Source organism: Phyllobates terribilis, unplaced genomic scaffold, assembly GCF_046119375.1.
Source record: "Phyllobates terribilis strain yellow unplaced genomic scaffold, ASM4611937v1 Scaffold_1__5_contigs__length_1240528914, whole genome shotgun sequence".
Taxonomy (NCBI): Eukaryota; Metazoa; Chordata; class Amphibia; order Anura; family Dendrobatidae; genus Phyllobates; species Phyllobates terribilis.
Window position 1 is genome coordinate 201,397,954 of NW_027362761.1, and position 20,966 is coordinate 201,418,919.

Here is a 20,966-nt window from a genome sequence, read left to right on the forward strand (position 1 = left end):
AGCACATCTGAGCACATAGCAGAGATTGGGAAGGTCTACACACCCAGCACATCTGAGCACATAGCAGAGCATGGGAAGGTCTACACACCCAGCACATCTGAGCACATAGCAGAGATTGGGAAGGTCTACACACCCAGCACATCTGAGCACATAGCAGAGCATGGGAAGGTCTACACACCCAGCACATCTGAGCACATAGCAGAGCATGGGAAGGTCTACACACCCAGCACATCTGAGCACATAGCAGAGCATGGGAAGGTCTGCACACCCAGCACATCTGAGCACATAGCAGAGCATGGGAAGGTCTACACACCCAGCACATCTGAGCACATAGCAGAGCATGGGAAGGTCTACACACCCAGCACATCTGAGCACATAGCAGAGCATGGGAAGGGCTACACACCCAGCACATCTGAGCACATAGCAGAGCATGGGAAGGGCTACACACCCAGCACATCTGAGCACATAGCAGAGCATGGGAAGGTCTACACACCCAGCACATCTGAGCACATAGCAGAGCATGGGAAAGTCTACACACCCAGCACATCTGAGCACATAGCAGAGATTGGGAAGGTCTACACACCCAGCACATCTGAGCACATAGCAGAGATTGGGAAGGTCTACACACCCAGCACATCTGAGCACATAGCAGAGATTGGGAAGGTCTACACACCCAGCACATCTGAGCACATAGCAGAGATTGGGAAGGTCTACACACCCAGCACATGTGAGCACATAGCAGAGATTGGGAAGGTCTACACACCCAGCACATCTGAGCACATAGCAGAGATTGGGAAGGTCTACACACCCAGCACATCTGAGCACATAGCAGAGCATGGGAAGGTCTACACACCCAGCACATCTGAGCACATAGCAGAGATTGGGAAGGTCTACACACCCAGCACATCTGAGCACATAGCAGAGCATGGGAAGGTCTACACACCAAGCACATCTGAGCACATAGCAGAGATTGGGAAGGTCTACACACCCAGCACATCTGCGCACATAGCAGAGCATGGGAAGGTCTACACACCCAGCACATCTGAGCACATAGCAGAGCATGGGAAGGTCTACACACCCAGCACATCTGAGCACATAGCAGAGCATGGGAAGGTCTACACACCCAGCACATCTGAGCACATAGCAGAGATTGGGAAAGTCTACACACCCAGCACATCTGAGCACATAGCAGAGATTGGGAAGGTCTACACACCCAGCACATCTGAGCACATAGCAGAGCATGGGAAGGTCTACACACCCAGCACATCTGAGCACATAGCAGAGATTGGGAAGGTCTACACACCCAGCACATCTGAGCACATAGCAGAGATTGGGAAGGTCTACACACCCAGCACATCTGAGCACATAGCAGAGCATGGGAAGGTCTACACACCCAGCACATCTGAGCACATAGCAGAGATTGGGAAGGTCTACACACCCAGCACATCTGAGCACATAGCAGAGCATGGGAAGGTCTACACACCCAGCACATCTGAGCACATAGCAGAGATTGGGAAGGTCTACACACCCAGCACATCTGAGCACATAGCAGAGCATGGGAAGGTCTACACACCCAGCACATCTGAGCACATAGCAGAGATTGGGAAGGTCTACACACCCAGCACATCTGAGCACATAGCAGAGATTGGGAAGGTCTACACACCCAGCACATCTGAGCACATAGCAGAGCATGGGAAGGTCTACACACCCAGCACATCTGCTATCTCTGTGTGATCAGGACATTTGTTGGGAAAGTGGTATACAGCTATTTCTCATGAGACAAAGAACCTTATCCAAGCAGTTCTATCCCCAAATCAGCAAAGAATAGCGCCAGCACTCCATCCCTGACAAAACACCGATTTACTCACCCACATTGTACAAATGTACAGTATATCACACATCCTCATAGAATACCATAAGTCACTCATTATATTTAAAGAAAGTGACACATTTTGTTGGTAAAATATAAGACTTACCATTTCTGAGACACATTTGTCAGACCTTAGACTGTTTCCTATTTTACACCACCTCTTGGTGCACACCTGTAATAAATCTGCTCAACAAGGGTTATGTTCACATTAGTGCAGTCTCTGGTGAGTCAGAATACCCAAAAAACTGTATTCTGGAACCTCGACAGAGCCATGCACTTGGCAGACCATGTGTTTGTGCATGTCCTAAAAAGGACAAAGGCCAAACTCCATTGGCTTCCTTTAATAGAATGATTCCATCAGAGGTTCCCGTTGGAATACAATTTATCAAGGTTTGTGACAAAAGAACACTGAAGAGACCACTACATTAATGTAACCCTAGCCAGGTCCCATTTTGTAGACAATTTTACATTGTGCCTACAAAGTTCATCATTCCTAATAAATATGTCTAAAATGATTATAATAATCTGTCCTCGAAGTTTGGGGAAACAAAAGCTAGTTACACCAGTAGTGGGTGGACTAAACAGCTGTGTTATATGTAAAGATATGCCACATTTAGGAAACACTGATACATTTGTCAAATTTAATGGTAAAACAGCCAGAAGCAGAACTGACTTAAAAAATTCCTTGTATGGTAACTTTTCCCCTGTATCTTGGCATGAAAAATATTATTCTTCGATGAGAGAAAGGTTGACCCAAATACAGGCGACATTGATCCAAACACAGGTAGTGTGCCACAGCTACATCATAGTGACGCGCCCCTGGGCCTGTGTCGCGCAGCGTTGCGCACGCGGGAGCTTACCCGGAGCCGGATCTGTTGAGGGTTGTAGTCTCGTGGCGGTGACCCGGTCCGTGCCCAGGGAGTCAAACTAAGTGGCTGGCAGTCTTGGTAGATGTTGTTTCTGTGTCGACTACGCCACCCGTTGATTTGCGGTCACAAGGCCGCCGCTGCAGACCAGTCCGCTGAGGCCGGTAGTATGGGTGCAGCGATGGTGGTATAACCCCCAACGGGAGGGGTATGGCCTCAGGGCAGCTAACGTGGATGATGGGGGTAGCAGGAACCACTCGGAGACGGTACGGTGTAGTTCAGGGTCTTTACTGGTGACAAAGATAGACCCTCCCGGAGTACTGGCTAGCGATCGGGGCCTGGTCAGTCCTTGAGCAGATGGGATCTCCCCTGGCCAGGCGGAGTTGTAGGCCTCCCAAACTAACTGTACTCTTCTGACTACCTTGCTAGAGGCGGGTATAAGTAGCCCACGTCCCTGAGTGTACCGTGTGGTGCTCACCCGTATGGCCGGTGACTCGGGGCCTTCTAGTAGCTTCCGCTCCACGACGGCGGTGCTGGTCCCATGCGTGTGACCGTGCCTTCGGGTTTCTTGGCCAGAGGACCTGGAATCCCCTGCCTGACGGATTCTGCTGCTGGGTAGGAGTTAGTCCCCACAGCCTCGGACTCCGGGTCCGGTAAGAAATCTTCTCAGTCAGGGCGAGCTCTGCAGCTGCCAGCCCCTGACTCCTTGTAACACTGCTCCCACAGAGCTCCTGATGTTCTGTTCCTATATTTGCTTCTTTTCTCTGTCTCTACTTCTTCTCTACTCACTAACCCTGCCTCAGCCCTAGGTTTATATAGGGGAAGTTCTTCCCCTCCCAGGACTGGGCAGGAGGTGTGGCATGCATAGGATCCCTGACCAAGAGACCTCCCACCTGCTCTCAGATGTAATATCTCTATCACTGTGGCAACCAGACCCCTGGGGTGTCACATTAGCACAGTGCAACTGAATAGCATCTTCACATTGCGCACACTGCACGCTGTGAGGATTCTCCAGTGCCGGCACTGGAAGCTGGCTTTCATATGACCTTTCATGCATACTTTCAGCCACATAACGACTAGACGCGCCTGGCCTCGCTCAATACACTTGCATTGAGCAAGGTCATGCACGTCTAGTCAGCACGTGATCACATGTATGCAAATAACATGCCCGCCGCTCCCAGCACTGGCACCGGATAATTCTCACAGCGTGCAGTGTCCGCAATGTGAGGATTCACAAGTCTGCAGTCATATAAAGTGATTGCAGACTTGTAGCCTAAGACCAGACAACCCCTATAAATGACTTGTATATTGCATTTTAGAAGTTTCTCCCTACACTAGAAACCTCAGAAGTTTCTCCTTATGCTTTTCTACATTTGTTTCCCTTCAACTTTTCCCACTTTATTAATTTCGATAAACGACAGAATGTGTAACTTCATTCCTCACTGCAAACCGATGGCTAAGTACAAATTTTACCATTTTCACCCAGAAAAGAATCAGATGATTTTTCACGTTTATTGCCATCTATATACTACCCGTATGGCATCCATTTTTATACATCAGCAGTTATTATAATTTACAAGACTAAATACAGTTTCCTATATTAAAGACTATGGATACCTAAAGTCCTGCAATGCCCTGGACATGAGGAAAGAGACATAGCGTATCAGAAAACTATACTACATTTCTAATTGGAGGTATTTGCTAATATTATTATTATTACACCTACTACACTACCACTTTGGATAATAACATCAGGGGCAGACATATCATTGGTGAAAACTGTACAGCTGCACAGGAGTTCACTTTCACCCCCAAAGCATGTGGAATTGTGTAATATGATGAGCTATTGGACTGTAAAGGGCCCTCTAGCAAAGCCAGGTAGGCTAGGGTTAAATCCTAGCTCTACAGGCTCAGATTATGTGCACCTGGTTGGCTCTGCCTATAGCCAGGCTAGGTGTTCACCTTAGTCAGTCTGCTGCGGAAAGATGACAATGCTGGATTTGTGTTGGAGCTGAAGAGAGAGACAGGCCAGAATCTCTCTCTTAGAAGAGTCTGAACAGGCAATGTGCACAAAACTGCAAGTATTACTGGTTGCTATGAACGATAGCTGTTTTGGTGGACCGAACTGGGAATAGCTCAGCGGTGTCTGAAGTAGCCAGGGCCTTTGCTGTTTAGTTAGTGCCAGGACAAGGCTAGGGATTTATGGTTTTGTTTTGGTACTGAGCAACCAATGGAAATAAATGTCACATTGTTTTGATACAAGAATCCAGTCCCTGTGTGAATGCAACCTATTGCCTACCTGAGACTACCTACAGCCCATATAACATTCTTGAACTGGGGCCCTCTCCGATCTGTGTCCAACAGTGGATAACATAATTCTTTTCCAACAAAGACTATTCTCCTTCCCACACACGGTGGTGCACATATCTTGTAGTATATGTGGCTAACACAAATGTAAAGAATTACTAGAAGAAATACAGTGGGGAAAAAAAGTATTTAGTCAGCTGTCAGTCAGTTCTAACAGGTGCCAGTACTACAGGCAATGAGTGGAGGACAGAGGAGCCTCTTAAAGAAGAAGTTACAGGTCTGTGAGAGCCAGAAATCTTGCTTGTTTGTAATTGACCAAATACTTATTTTCCACCAAAATGTGAAAAAAATTTCTTTCCATATCATGCAATGTGATTTTCAGGATTTGTGTTCTCATTTTGTCTCTCATAGTTGAGGTCTACCTATGATGTCAATTACAGGCCTCTCTCATCTTTTTAAGTGGGAGAACTTGCACAATTGGTGGCTGACTAAATACTTTTTTTCCCCACTGTTCATCCATACAATAATGGTATTTGCTGGACCTCTAATATAACAATATATAATTAGTATAAAATTGTATCATATTTCAGTTCACAAAATGTGATCAATAATGCTGTCTAGAAACCTTTCATGGTAATTATAGTTATCCCTGAAAAGAGCACGTAAAACATGTGTCGGGTAAGAACAAAGAAAATGGATTCTTCAAGGGTATATACAGTGATCCTGAAAACCCAACATCCGCTGTATCTTATGTAGTCTAGCAACAGCTCTTGTGTTTCAGTGTAAGAGAGGAGTTTACTAGGCTCACACAGATGTGCAGCGTACTACCAGCCCACAAAGTAAAGACTAAGCAGGCACGCAGAATTTGCCTTATAGGTGTATCTGTTTACTCTAAGAAATGTATCTAGGAAAAAACTCCTTTTCTAAGCAAAGCCGCTGATATCTCTGTTCAGGCGCTCATCCTACGTCATAATGATTCAGAGATTTCCCTCAACTAGGAAGCAAAGTTGCCAACAGACATGGGATGGAAACTGGCCATCATTGAACAGTCTATAGTTGGTCTGCTAGGTTGGGATTTCTCAGCGTTTTCTACAAGTTTCCCGACGGCTATAAAATATAGTTCTACACATTATCTCACTTTATCTTACAATCTGTCTCCTAAGCTCAGTATATTATTAAAGAAAGAAAGGAGTCATTTCTGTTACTATACCAGAGATTGGTGAAACCATGAAAGGATCTGTGAAAATGATCACTTCCTCCAAAACTCTCTCTATGTCTGACTCAACAACTGGGGGCATCTCAGTAAAGATTGACAAGCATTGTGTCATCATGGAGCATCATCATGGAGCATGACGGATTTAGGTTCGATAAAAAAATATTGCATTACAATTTTGTGGCCATCTTAAGATTTAAAAAGGGGTTGTCTCTTTTCAGAAATTCAGAGTTTTTTTGTTATAAAAAAAAAGCATCCCAGGTCCACCGCTCAGTCTGCTGCTTCTGCCGGTGCCAATCAACAGCGCGGCAGCCAATCTAATGGAATACCCTGCTTTGAGATGCTGAGCTCACTGACTAGCTGCAGTGCTGGTCACGTGATGTCAGCACTGCAGTCAATATTAGGGTAGAGGCAAAGACTCAGCCGTGGACCTGGGGACAGTGAGTAAAGCTTGGTTTGTTTCTTTATAACAAATCGTGCACAGAGACCAGTATTTTCTGAAAGGGGACAACCCTTTTAAAAGTAGTAGAGTCAATCAATGAATAAGGCACGTGCACAATACCTGCTGATCATGCCCAAGTTTTGATCAAGTTTGAAGGTCGTAAAACCATCGGAACCACTTACTTCTGATTCAGGAGAGAGTAGCACTGAATAACCCCTTTAAGAAGAACCTGCCAGATCGGATAACACTATTAAACTGCAGAAATAGGATTAATCGGCAGATTAATAGTGTTAGGAAGGTGCCTGACCACTGTACTAAAAGTGCAGTACGCAGGAGAAAATGAACTATACTTTTCCCAGCAAAAATGCTGGCTTTCAGTCATAGAGGTGTGGCGGCGAGGTTACAGTCACTGCTCACAGCACTGTGAGGGGCAGTTGTAAGCATGCCCCAGCACTGACTGACAGCCGGATCTCCAGTGCATCAGTGTGGTAATCTGTAGTTAAATCTGCTGAAATCATGTTAGGCTAGTTTACTAGAAGAGAGGCTACAGGTTGAAAATACAGTTTTATTTTCCTTGCAGCTGCTCAATTCCAGTCATTGGGGCAGTGCATTGAGCTGAGACAGTCAGCCAATCGGATGTGTACTGAACTGGTCAAACCAAGAACAGACTCTCAGTGCACCCTTGGCTTGGCAAAGTAGTTCAGTGCACCTTCCCACCTACTTGTTTTCTATCTCTACCCTCTTCTTCCTTGACTGACAGCTCTGACTTTATAGGGGCCAGTAGAGGGCAGAGATAGATGAAAAACAAGCATTTGGTATGGTGCACTAAACTGTTTGGGCACACCAAGGGTGCACTAGGTGCCTGTGTTTAGTTTTCATTTTGTTCAAACAGATTCCCTTTCATTTAAGCTGTGCTGCTGTTCTCTTCCATAGTGAGTGGTAAAAGGCGCCACTGTCCAGCACTGTGCAGTGAAAAACATTGAAGGAGCCACAGCTCTGAATGAGTCCCTTCCTTCCACGATCAGTGCCAATCCCAAAAGTTTGATCCCACCCCCAATCATAAAATAATGCCATATTATTTTATAATATCAATATATATCAATGCAAAAGCAATGATCTAATATGATTTTATTTACTTGCACTGCATCCTCATCTATATGGAGTCAATTAACTCACTGTTATAGTATGTTTTATGACCCGTTGTTCTTTATTTGGTCTAGTTTTCCACCTTACGCATACCATTACCATTTTGTCCCAAGATGCCTTCTTGTTTGCTGTGGTTTTTAGCCAAAATTAAATGGAGCATATGTAGTAAAGAACCAAAGACAATGCCCTCAGCACATAGCAACTAGTAAATTGTTTGCGTCCAAAGTGGTAACAAAATCCTCAATTCTGCAGATGCCGTCAAGCAGGAACTCCACATTCGGAGATGTTTACCTTCTAGGCAGATTGCTGTATGCTTGTTGTCTTTGGATGCAGCAGCAGTTACCCATCCGGGTGAGATGGAATAACTGTATCTATCCTATGTGTACTAAATGGCAATACAAACATATAGACCATTGTGCAAAAATAATTTGGAACATGTTCATTTTTATCTGCACGCAAAGCAAATACACAGTGGATTTTTCATCCAGATTGTCCTGGACAGAAAATCAGCTGCGTATTACACTACCGGCACTGAGGATGAGCTGCATATTGACGTGTGCTGCGGATTTTTAAAATGCAGAATGTCAATTTCTCCTGCAGCCTTTCACCATAGATTTACCCTTTGCAAGGAATAGGGAGACAGCGGAGTCCAACCCAGTGGCATTTTTGCAACAATATCTGAAACAAAATCCACTAAATTTAATGTGGATTTTGCCACAGTGGAAATTCAGCAGTAAGATAAGGTTCATATGGCCATAACCAAAGAGTATCCCTACAGTAAATAGGAATTCTGTAAAGAATATCTGCCATTTCAGATATTTTTTCAAATCAAACTGTCCTGTGTGTGTACATGATGTGCATCCTGCCTTTTTCACCAGTTTTCCCTATGACAGGCTCTATTTTTAATTTTCTCTTCTCTCTTAGCTGCTACAAGGTCTCCCATAAACTGTGAACAGAGAGAGATTCCTACTCTTCTTTTTCTGTAGCACGAGATAGAAGCAACAGCGGCATGGAAGATATTATATAGCACTACTAAGCAGTGTGGCTGTGAATCCAGCACAGGCGTGAGATAAAGCAATTGTTTGAAGCTGCAGCTCCATCTGCCTGTGTTTGCCAGAGACTTCTTGTCTTTCACTGTGCTGAGTGCTCCTCATTGATCACCATTAACAAATGAAGTACGCAGAGGAAACCCATTCAATCACACAGTGGAAATGGAGACACTGACCTGGTGGCTGTGGAATGAGCCAGAGCAATCTGCATGTGATATTATAAAGCATGCTGACTATATTTTTAATCAATTAATTCACAAGTGTCTGTGGAGATCATAATGATCTATTTTTTTAGGGTATAGCTTTTTAGCCGGTCTTGTTGAATTTTTTTGGCCGTGATTTTCATGAACACTCTTGTTTATGCTGCAGTTATGTCACAATTTCCAAAATTGCTGCAACAAATAAAGAAATGACATATGGAGATACACCTTTAATATCTAGTTTTCCCCCAAAATTTACTGAAAGCCAAATGTAGTAGAAATATATTAGGAAATCCTTTTGTGAACATGAACAATTGAGGATTAAAAATTGAGACAAAATAATGACAATTATAACCCAAAGGGGTAGAATCAGAGACTCACCTGGTGTGGTAAAGATGTCCTAGGTAACTGGACATCGACCATTACACCAAGTGACTTGGTTGGCTTTCAAACAAGCTGACACAATCTATCTTGGTTCAAGGAACTTCCGAGTTGGAGATCGTTGTTATAGACCCAATTTCCAAAAAGTGTTTTGGTTGGGGTGGATAACAATATAAAAATATGAAAAGGAAAAAAAAATTCTAAACTGCCATGAAATATGGGTAAATTTGAGGGGTAACTTACTCCACTATAGGGGATGTAGATGCACATCGACCTTCACGCTTCCGGCTACTTATCATTCTCAAGGACAAATAGTCTTGCCTTCCATGTTGAGGACACTTGCAATGTACGGTATTGTGTGTCCTCACAAGAAATCATAAGCGTTCTTCCATACCCAGACAGCCCTCACAGTGAAATATGTGTTTTACAGGGTCTTACTTTACGATGAATATCTACAGGATAAAATAAATGCCTGCCAACCTCTTTCTTTATTCTGCTCTCGGCAGCCTGTATCCGATGATCCATCTCCTCTTCTAGCTCACTCAGCTGCATGGCTGCTTTGTCCTGGGCTCTACAATAGAAAATCAAAACCATCAGCAAACAAAAAACTGTAAAATTCTTCCCTTACTTTCATTTATTGACATAAAGGAGGGCACCAAATGCTTTGTAATGGGATATTATTTTCTCACTGCTCATTGTGGCACAGATACAAATGCCACCAAGCAGACAGAAATCTAAATCAAGACCGTAATACTACCAGTCTTTAGTGCAAATCCATGTGCCTACGTTACTCCATGGGCATGTTAACTTTTGGCACTATGAACCTTATTTTGCTCACGTCCACAGGTTTACCTAACAATAAAGCTGGCACCTCAATATTTTTAGTAATAGCGATCCATGTTATCATCCATACATCACAGGGGTGTGCATGAGTCCTCCATTTACACACAGGTCCCAATTCATCATTGCATTTCCACCAGTTTTTTGGTGTGAACACCTCTCAATTAGTGACTTTTTGATTTGCAACAAATTCATCAAACGATTTTCGCCTTTTTTTAGTTTATTTATTTATTTATTTTACTCACTTATATAGCACCTTTAATTCTGCAGCGCTTTACAGACATTATCAGGACTGTCCGCATCGGGGCTCACAATCTAAATTCCCTATCGGTATGTCTTTGGAGTGTGGGAGGAAACCAGAGAACCCGGAGGAAACCCGGAGGAAACAGGGAGAACATACAAACTCCTTGCAGATGTTGTCCTTGGTGGGATTTAAACCCAGGACCCCAGCACTGCAAGGCTGTAGTGCTGACCACTGAGCCACCGTAATGTGACTTTTCTTTGCATTGTACCAGTTCTTTCCTCTGCCAGGTTGTAGGAATACCTCTATACACTTTGCCCCACAGTGACCAACATTGGCTTATCTTTACTCCAGACGAGATACTTGGAGTGATTTGTGCCAAATTTTTAAAAACTTCCCATCATGCTTAGTATAGCTAGGATTGTCTAACAATGTCAGACCTCGTATGATCTCTTTAACCCCTTAACAACCACTATATAGTGTTTTCGCAGAGGTATTATTCTAAAAGATCTCATGCTGCACAGTCCACATGCCCAGGCCATTGCTAAAAGCCTTGGACATCAGGCACTGGTCAGAAACCAATAATGTTATCCTCAGATCATTTAAAGGGGTTGTCCACTACAGGACAATCAATATTAAAGGGAACATGCCTGCTGATACATGCTGCCCAATCTGTATCTATATGATTTAAGCCATATATATTTAACTCTGAAACACTGCGGCATTTCATAGAAAAACAGTTTAAAAGCAGCGAATCGGGCAGCCAGGTCCCCGGTGGCTTCTTCCTGCCCGCTGCCCTGGAGTGACAGGTCTCTCCCTCTCTCAGCCTTGATGAAATGTGAACGCAGCAGTAGATGTTGATCCGAGTAGATCAATGTGGGGTAAATCACTGAGTACGGAGGAGCAGCAATAGTCTGAGAGATAGATATGGTTTTAATTTTTTTTCCACCTCAATGGCCACATTAATAAGGGATTATCTATTAGTGAGTAGCCCCTTTAAAACTTTAAAAGCCAAGGACTATGGTGGCTTCTAAGTTGTTTAACAGAAGGAGGGACTCACTCTGGCAGCCCATTACCCCCTTTACAAAGTGATTATGGATGTTCAATGCTTTTCTATGGTATCCGGGGGCCTAATAATAGTGGCCTAGTAGGCCATTCTTAAGGAGGCATATTGGTTTCTGAATCACTACATTATAATATTCCTGCCTTAAAGCAAATCTGTCACCTGGTCTGTAATCTGAGAGCAACATAATTTAGAGATGGAGACCCTGATTCCTGTAATGTGTCCCTCATTGGGCTGCTTGCTGTAGTTTTGACAAAATCCCTGTTTTATTAGCAAAAGGTTTTCACTAGAGGACTAGTAAACCTACTGTCATGTAGTCCTCCACATTCATGAGCGCTGTAAAACCCCACCCCATCACTGATTGGCAGCTTTCTGCCTAAGCACAGCATACACAGAAAGCTGCCAATCAGTGGTGTGGGCTGGTTATACAGAGCTTAGCATTCAGAGAACTGCTAGATCTGCAGCAGATAAAACTGATTTTAGGAAAAATACAACACTGCAATACTTTAGCAGTGTGGTATATAGTGAAAATAACAATCTCCTATGAGGCCCAGTCTGTGCCAATGCAGGCGGCACACACCACTAAGCCCAGGTGATTGGAAGCTGTAGTTAAGTGAACTGTATATGTGACGTCACCGCTGCAATCTGTCAGCAAAGATTGGGAACAGAGGTAGAGAAGTGTCGCTGAAGTAGGGGAAGGTGAGTAGAGCTCCATAATTAGCATACATGCATGTATACATTGAATTTGATCATTGAAACATTGTATAAACACATCATTAGCGTGCCACTGCACAGATCTAAAAAGTTCAGAAAACTATGGTCACCATCAACCACTATACGTGAAAGTCATGACACCCACAATATCAGTCTCCTTTCACAGCAATTATTTATTGTGGTTGAAAAACACTTTCGAAACACAAATTGAAGGAGCAAAAAGTACCTTTTAACAGCAATAGCCAAATTCTCCATTTCTGAGCTTTGAAGTCTGATCTCCCGAACAAAGTTTCTGATGACATGTTCGTATTGCTGGATTAGGAGAGGTTCCACGATGGTGATGTTCTGGTACAGTACATTGGCTTGTTCTTTCCTACCGAGGAAAAGAAACTCTTAATAATGTCAATATACAGTATGGTCAGTCATATCCACTCTCACTGAACCTAAAGAAAAAATCTGGTCCCGCACACTGATCCGGGATAGTAGAAGGATTTTCTAGGGTGCTATAACTCTGGAGAGTGGCCAAGTTGGAGAGACCATTATATACAGTAAGTTATTTGTATAATCTTATTAAATGCTTAGTGCCTGGGTCACCGGACAACCGCCACATCCCATCCCACATGTCCATTGAGCCCAGATAGCCCTTCATTTGCTTTACCACCACCTAGGGTGTAACAAGCCTACAAGATGAGGGATTGCATATAGGCTGTTGCACAAATAGGAGTCCTAATTATTGTATAGTAGCACAAATGAGATCATTATTACTGGGGGTCATTAAGGGGCAATTATTACCCCCTCCCGTCACCTCCCCAACCCCACCTCTTCCTGCTCCCTCTCTCCTCCCCCCAGATCGCTTGATTATGGCCACCCTACTAAATGCAATAACGCTCCTCGCTGGATTGTTACTTTATTTGTTTATTACATGTAAACCTGGAATCTCTTCAAATGGCATACGATGACCCTTGTTGTCGTTGTATAGTTATTTCAACTAAAATTCAATAAAAAGAATTTAAAAAGAAAAAAGGGGCAATTCTTACTTTAAGTAGGCTATTATTACTTTCTGGGGTCTATTATTACTGGATCAAAGCACAAAAAAGAGCAATTACTGCAGGACACAGAGAGTGAATTATTACTTTATGGAAGAACTTTAACTTATGGGGCAAAAGTACTGTGTAAGGGACAAAGCGGCACTGTTACTGTGTGCAGACATTAAGGGGGACACTGAGGTTAGCAGATGATCAGCAGAGAAGAAGTGTCCTGTGAGTTATTGGACTTCTCAGCTTACACCGGTAACTGAGCATTATATGGTGGCTGCAATACTTGGAGGTATAGCAGTTGTACCATACATAGAGCTGAGCTGCAGTATCTAAGCATGCCGTCATATAAGGATATTTATGGAGAAGCCTAGAAGCTGTCTCTGATCAGGGAATTCCGCTCCTGTGCTGTCTTTCTGAGCACCCCACCCTCCTTAATGATTGGGCAGAGCGTTCCTGGTGAAATGCCCTGCCCGATCGCTAATCGTGCAGAGCAGCTGTAGTGCTATCCCCTCCCTGCAATCATCTCTATAAGGCCTCGGCCCCACTATCAGTATTTGATAAGTATTCGGTCAGTATTTTTTCTCAGGAGTGGGAGGCAAAATCAGGAGTGGGTGATAAATGCTGATAGTGGGGCCGTGGCCTACGTGCTCAGTTTCCTGCTACAGCCTCTAAAAGGTGAGTATCCATTGGATCCCATGTATTAAACTTTAAATTCTAAAATTAATCCCTTCACTGCCCTAAAACACCAGCAATCTTTTCATTAACCCCTTCAATGCTGCAGATAAGCTAATAATTGTCTCTCTGTGTATTAATATTTATTCTGTACTGTATTGCAACGCTAGTTTCCATTGGAGGTATGATGTGATTTGGGAATATATCATGGCATATACCTCTGACAGAAGACTCCGACATATGCCAGTGTGTAAGCCTCTGTATGGAATAGCTAGTAAGTTACTACGCTATTCCACAGAGTGAAAAATAAAAGGTATATATGGACATAAAGCTCCTCAACGCAAGTGTTTAGGATGCTTGATTACTATATGTGGGGTCCCTAACTGCCCCCATAACCGGTTCCAAAAGGCTTAGAGGTAACTCCGATATTTCTATTTTTGGGAGGTGGCAGAATATTTGTCTTGGGGCTTGTGCTTCTTACCATTGCAGTAACAATACCTAAGACGTAAGCATTACATAAGCACTTCAACGACTTTTTTGGAGTCAATACCAGACCACTAATGCATCCAGGGAAAAAGAAATCATTATTTTATATCCATTCAGGTAGCAAAGAATTCAGTCTGATAAATACAACCCCTGGCAAAAATTATGGAATCACCGGGCTCGGAGGATGTTCATTCAGTTGTTTAATGTTGTTGAAAAAAAGCAGATCACAGACATGGCACAAAACTAAAGTCATTTCAAATAGCAACTTTAGGGCTTTAAGAAACACTAAAAGAAATCAAGATTAAAAATGTGATAGTCAGTAAGGATATTTTTTTCAGACCAAGCTGAGGGAAAAAATTATGGAATCACTCAATTCTGAGGAAAAAATTATGGGATCACCCTGTAAATTTTCATTTCCAAAACTAACACCTGCATCAAATTAGATCTGCTCGTTAGTCTGCATCTAAAAAGGAGTGATCACACCTTGGAGAGCTGTTGCAGCAAGTGGACTGACATGAATCATGGCTCCAACACGAGAGATGTCAATTGAAACAAAGGAGAGGATTATCAAACTTTTAGAAGAAGGTAAATCATCACGCAATGTTGCAAAAGATGTTAGTTGTTCACAGTCAGCTGTGTCTAAAATCTGGACTAAATACAAACAACATGTGAAGTGTAGCATCGGCGTCTCTGCCCCGTACTAGGCAGAGACGCCGTCCCTCTCACCTCCCCGCTCCTGGCGCGGCGTCCTCCAGCGCTTCTCTCCCCGCTGCTTCCGGCACGCGCTCCTTCCCCGGCAGTGTGCTTAGGGCGCGCGCGCTCCCCCTCTCTTAAAGGGACCGCGCGCACCGTCCTAAGGAGTCCCCGGCCAATTGCCGGAGGACCTCCCATATTTAAGGCACCTCCTCCAAAATGGAGGTGCCCGAGCAATGTTGTTGCAAAGCCTTCACTCTGCTTCAGCCCTCAGGTCCCGTTACCAGTTACCAGCCAGTCACCTGCCAGATTCCTGCTTGTTACCTGCCAGTCACCTGCCAGATTCCTGCCTGTTACCTGCCAGTTACCTGCCAGATTCCTGCTTGATACCCGCCTGATATCCGTTTACCTGCTTGCAAGCCTGCGGTCCGACGGTCTGCCTTCCGACACCTGTCAGTCTGTCTATGGACCAGCCTGCCCGCTCACCTGGGAGCGCTCATCTGCTACCTGCCTGCTAGCCTACCTGGAGGCTCCGCCGTCACTTGCCGTGACCACCTGCCTGTCCAGAGACTCTTGCCTGCTCACCTGGGAGCGCTCACCTGCTACCTGTCTGCTAGCCTACCTGGAGGCTCTGCCGTCACTTGCCGTGACCACCTGCCTGTCCAGAGACTCTTGCCTGCTCACCTGGGAGCACTCACCTGCTACCTGTCTGCTAGCCTACCTGGAGGCTCCGCCGTCACTTGCCGTGACCACCTGCCTGTCCAGAGACTCTTGCCTGCTCACCTGGGAGCGCTCACCTGCTACCTGTCTGCTAGCCTACCTGGAGGCTCTGCCGTCACTTGCCGTGACCACCTGCCTGTCCAGAGACTCTTGCCTGCTCACCTGGGAGCACTCACCTGCTACCTGTCTGCTAGCCTACCTGGAGGCTCTGCCGTCACTTGCCGTGACCACCTGCCCGTCCAGAGACTCTCGCCCGCTCACCTGGGAGCGCTCACCAGCCACCTGCCTGCTGTCCTTCTACCCAGAGACTGTCCCTGTCACTTGCCGTGAGTACCCGTCCTTTTACCCAGAGACTGTCCCTGTCACTTGCCGTGACTACCTGCCCCTCTACCCAGAGACTGTCCCTGTCACTTGCCGTGACTACCTGCCCCTCTACCCAGAGACTGTCCCTGTCACTTGCCGTGACTACCTGCCCGTCTTCCCTGGGAGCCACCCGCTTCCTTACAAGGTCTGCCCCCTTGTATAGTTGCACAGAGGTTCCACCTCCCAGACCCGTTACAGGAAGGTTGTTAAAGGCAAACATACTGGTAGACCAAGGAAGACATCAAAGCGTCAAGACCAGAAACTTAAAGCAATATGTCTCCAAAACAGGAAATGCACAACAAAACAAATGAGGAACGAAAGGGAGGAAACTGGAGTCAATGTCTGTGACCGAACTGTATAAATCGCCTAAAGGAAATGGGATTTACATACAGAAAAGCTAAACAAAAGCCATCATTAACACCTAAACAGAAAAAAACAAGGTTACAATGGGCTAAGGAAAAGCAATCATGGACTGTGGATGACTGGATGAAAGTCATATTCAGTGATGAATCGCGAATCTGCATTGGGCAAGGTGATGATGCTGGAACTTTTGTTTGGTGCCGCTCCAATGAGATTTATAAAGATGACTACATGAAGAGAACATGCAAATTTCCACAGTCATTGATGATATGGGGCCGAATATCAAGTAAAGGCACTGGGGAGATGGCTGTCATTACATCTTCAATAAATGTCCAAGTTTACATTGATATTTTGGACAGTTTTCCATCAATTGAAAGGATGTTTGGGGATGATGACATCATTTTTCAAGATGATAATGCATCCTGCCATAGAGCAAAAACTGTGAAAACATTCCTTGAAAGACACATAAGGTCAATGTCATGGCCTGCAAATAGTCCAGATCTCAATCCAATTGAAAATCTTTGGTGGAAGTTGAAGAAAATGGTCCATGACAAGGCTCCAACCTGCAAAGCTGATCTGGCAACAGCAATCAGAGAAAGTTGGAGCCAGATTGATGAAGAGTACTGTTTGTCACTCATTAAGTCCATGCCTCAGAGACTGCAAGCTGTTATTAAAGCCAGAGGTGGTGCAACAAAATACTAGTGATGTATTGGAGTGTTCTTTGGTGTGTTTGTTTTTCATGATTCCATAATTTTTCCCTCAGAATTGAGTGATTCCATAATTTTTTCCCTCTGCTTGGTCTGAAAACAATTACCCTTACTGAGTACCACATTTTTTATCTTGATTTCTTTTAGTGTTTCTTAAAGCCATAAAGTTGCCATTTGAAATGACTTTAGTTTTGTGCCATGTCTGTGATCTGCTTTTTTTCAACAACATTAAACAACTGAATGAACATCCTCCGAGCCCAGTGATTCCATAATTTTTGCCAGGGGTTGTACGCCTGGATATACAGCATATAATGTAAAGTCAGAAGTCCTAATGCTATTCTCTGGCTACAAACAGAAAATGGTAATATAGCCAATGTATGCCCTGTATTTTTCTTGCATCAGATACATATGTGTTCAGACGATCAATCCCTCATTATTCTGTTAAAAGCCATGATATAAACAAATCTCATGTTCACAAAATGGTCCTAGATGTGTTTAACAATGACATTTCTATAAATTAGTAATATAGATTAAAGGGAACCTGTCATCTGATTCATGCCACCTGAACCACAGGCTCCTATATTCTAAACATCTATGCCGTCGGGGTCCTCATTATTGGATTAGTCATCTCGTCCCCGGACGCACTTTTAGCTGAGTTTTCCTAAAATATAGGTGATTAGTATGCAGTAGCAGGTCTCTGATTGAGAAGCTCGTGGCTCAGACAGCATGAATCAGCTGGCAGGTTCCCGTCAATTTGGAAAGGTCAACTGATGTCCCACCTACAGTCCTAGCCATAGGTCCCACATTCCCACTTCCTAAGCGGCTCTGAAATGGAGGAGAATGCCATCTCCTCTCTCTATGTGGGTGACATGTCTGCAGGCTCATTTTAATTAATTTTCCAGCTCTCTTCACTTCCTTGCATTGGCCATAAAATATGTTTGGACTGAATTAAGTATTGACGTGAGCCTGACATCCAGTCTCCTGTAAACACTTTGCCTACACAGAACATGGGGCGGAAGCGCTTTTCTTTGTCTAAGCCATGCAGAAAGTGAGGGTGCAGTGACGCCGGACTGGGACTGCAAGTGGGACATCAATGGAGCTTTCGTAAGAAAAGTATATTCAGAAGATGTGTTAATTTCATTTTACGGCAAATTTGGCAAACAATGGAGGCAATCAAACCAAAGTAGGCAAGCCTATGTTATCTGCAAGTGCACGTGATCATGTGTGAAATGAACAAACGGGTGATCATTGTGATGTAGCAGTGTAGCTGAAATGCCAGAACATCAGATCTCCTGGAAATCACCAATAGGGGACAGTTCCTGTAATTTAATACTGAATTTGTAAGAGTAGCCATATAAGAGAGAACATATGTGAGATGCTTCTAGAAATTCCACCCAAACTAAGGTGTCTAATTATGGTATTTGCGGTAATCTCTAATGCATGACACCAACTGGACTATCCGCTCTACAGTAATAGACAATGGACGGATACAATAATCTACAATGTCAGCTCAATATGACCTTGTGGCCACTGTGGATGCCCTAACATGTCACTTTGCTCAATCATGTACTTACAATGCCTCTAGCAATTTACAGTGGATTTAGGTTTATAATAGGTGGGAGAGTAAATTAGAGTGGTCCACAAATATACAACGGCTTGTCCTTTAATGACAGAGGAGGCTTGGATCTCTGCAAATACACAACGGCTTGTCCTAGTAATAGCAGAGGAGGCTTGGATCTCTGCAGTTATTGAGGTAGCAGACTTTTAGGCACCATGCCATCAGCACTCAAAGACCACCCTATAACTTTGTAGCTGAGTTGCTGTGTTTCCTAAACGTCTCCACATTTGAATGATAGCACGCAAAGTTGATCATGGAATATTTAGGAAGGAAGAAATTTCATGAGCTGATGTTACAATGACAATCTATCACAGTACTGTTCCCAAATTCTGTGATCTCTTTAGTATGATCCAATCTTCCACAAATGTCTGTAGAATCAGACAGCATGGGTTTTATACACCTGTAGCAATGGGACTGAATGAAAAATCAGAATTCAATGATTGAAGGGTGTCCCAATACCTTTGTCCATATATTATAGATATCCTGCTACCATCACTTGAACAATTTGTAGATATATATACACACTTGCAGGTTTTGCAATCACATTTTGTGTTTTTTGGTAAAGAGAACCTGTCAGCCCTCCTGACTTGCTCATTTAACCCTTTAATCGAGCACGCTCAGGTGTTCGCCAAGTATTTGGTGTTAAGACAGCTGCGACACATGCAGGGATTGCCTAACAAACAGGCAATCCCTGCATGTGTCACATCTGTCTAACAGCCGTGACACATGCAGCCACGGCAGATCAAACATAGATATCGAGCACACCGCAAATACACACCGCGTGCTCGATTAAAGGGTTAAACTGGCACGCTCGCTCAACACTACTCTTGACATCTCTATTTTAGTAAAGTAAGTTTACCATGAAATAAAAATTCGGGATCAAGTATTTCCTAAAACAGACATGTCAGGAGGGCTTGTAGGTCTTCTTTAAAATCATGGAAAAATGCAGCCAAAATGGAATGTGTGAATGTAGTCTAATACTTGTTGCATGGTGCACTGTTTTTTTTCCCTAGAAACAAGAAAAGACGCAAAATAGTACATTTAAAAGGTTGTCTCTTTTACAATGTAAGTCTATGGAGACTCGTTTTGATGCTCCATAGGCTTATATTGTAAAAGTCACTTCCGAGTCACACAGAGCGCAGTGTGATCCGGAGAGTCTGAAGAGCGATGACATCACTGAGAAGAGGAGCAGAAGACCGGCCCTGGACCAGAGAAGGTGGCAGAAGGTGAGTATATTAACACACACAGTACAGTAAATACAAACAGTATATGCACAGGTTTGGGGGAAAAAAGTTTCATGGGAAGTTTCTTTGACCACTGAGGTTACACTAATGTTCCAAGCATCTGGGGCTTTGCTCCCTTCATCTCGGTTGTGCTCCACATTGGAGTTTGCAGGTTGCCTGGTATGGATCTATGTCATCATCTCCTTAGACCTATTTCAGGCCTACTAGGACACATACCTGTGTCTTTGGAATGTGATTCAAGACCCCAGTGTGGTATACTCCACCTCCTGTGCACACCGTGCTAACCTGCTTCTATCCCTGCTGCCCTGCTGACTTCACTTCATCCGTCCTGCTGCTCACATGACTCCTATATGCTCCATGTCCTTGCTCTCCACATGCCATTACCAGCTGCACCAATGCCCGGATACGTCCGGTCCGTATACACACCTGGACCTGGGGTCCACTTCACATAGCGATTCTTACACCCTTACAATGTACTGTATGTTACAATGGTTCAGCACAGTAATTGCAGATTAGTAATAACTTGAGCTGAGCTCATGAAAAATATATGAAGCATCAGTCTATGTATCTACTGACATGTTTTCTATACACATTCACATGTTCTCAATAGATGTTTTAGAGAACATAGAGTGCTATCTGATAAAACACTGGCTGAAACTCGGCCGTGTTATACACTCATGTAGCAAGCCCTAAATCAAACTTGTCGTTTCAGGTAACTGTTCAGAATAAGCTGT

At 44.0% G+C, this 20,966-nt stretch overlaps 1 protein-coding gene across 1 annotated transcript in view; it reads right to left on the minus strand.

Moving 5' to 3' along the window:
• Nucleotides 1-20,966, minus strand: part of RASEF (RAS and EF-hand domain containing) — a 125,909-nt gene that overhangs the window by 81,364 nt on the left and 23,579 nt on the right. Inside the window, exons 2-3 of the mRNA XM_073670910.1 lie at nucleotides 12,559-12,705; nucleotides 9,955-10,045 (exon numbers count right to left, since the gene is read on the minus strand). Of these exons, the coding sequence (XP_073527011.1) occupies nucleotides 9,955-10,045; nucleotides 12,559-12,705 (238 nt within the window). The remainder of the gene's footprint in view (nucleotides 1-9,954; nucleotides 10,046-12,558; nucleotides 12,706-20,966) is intronic.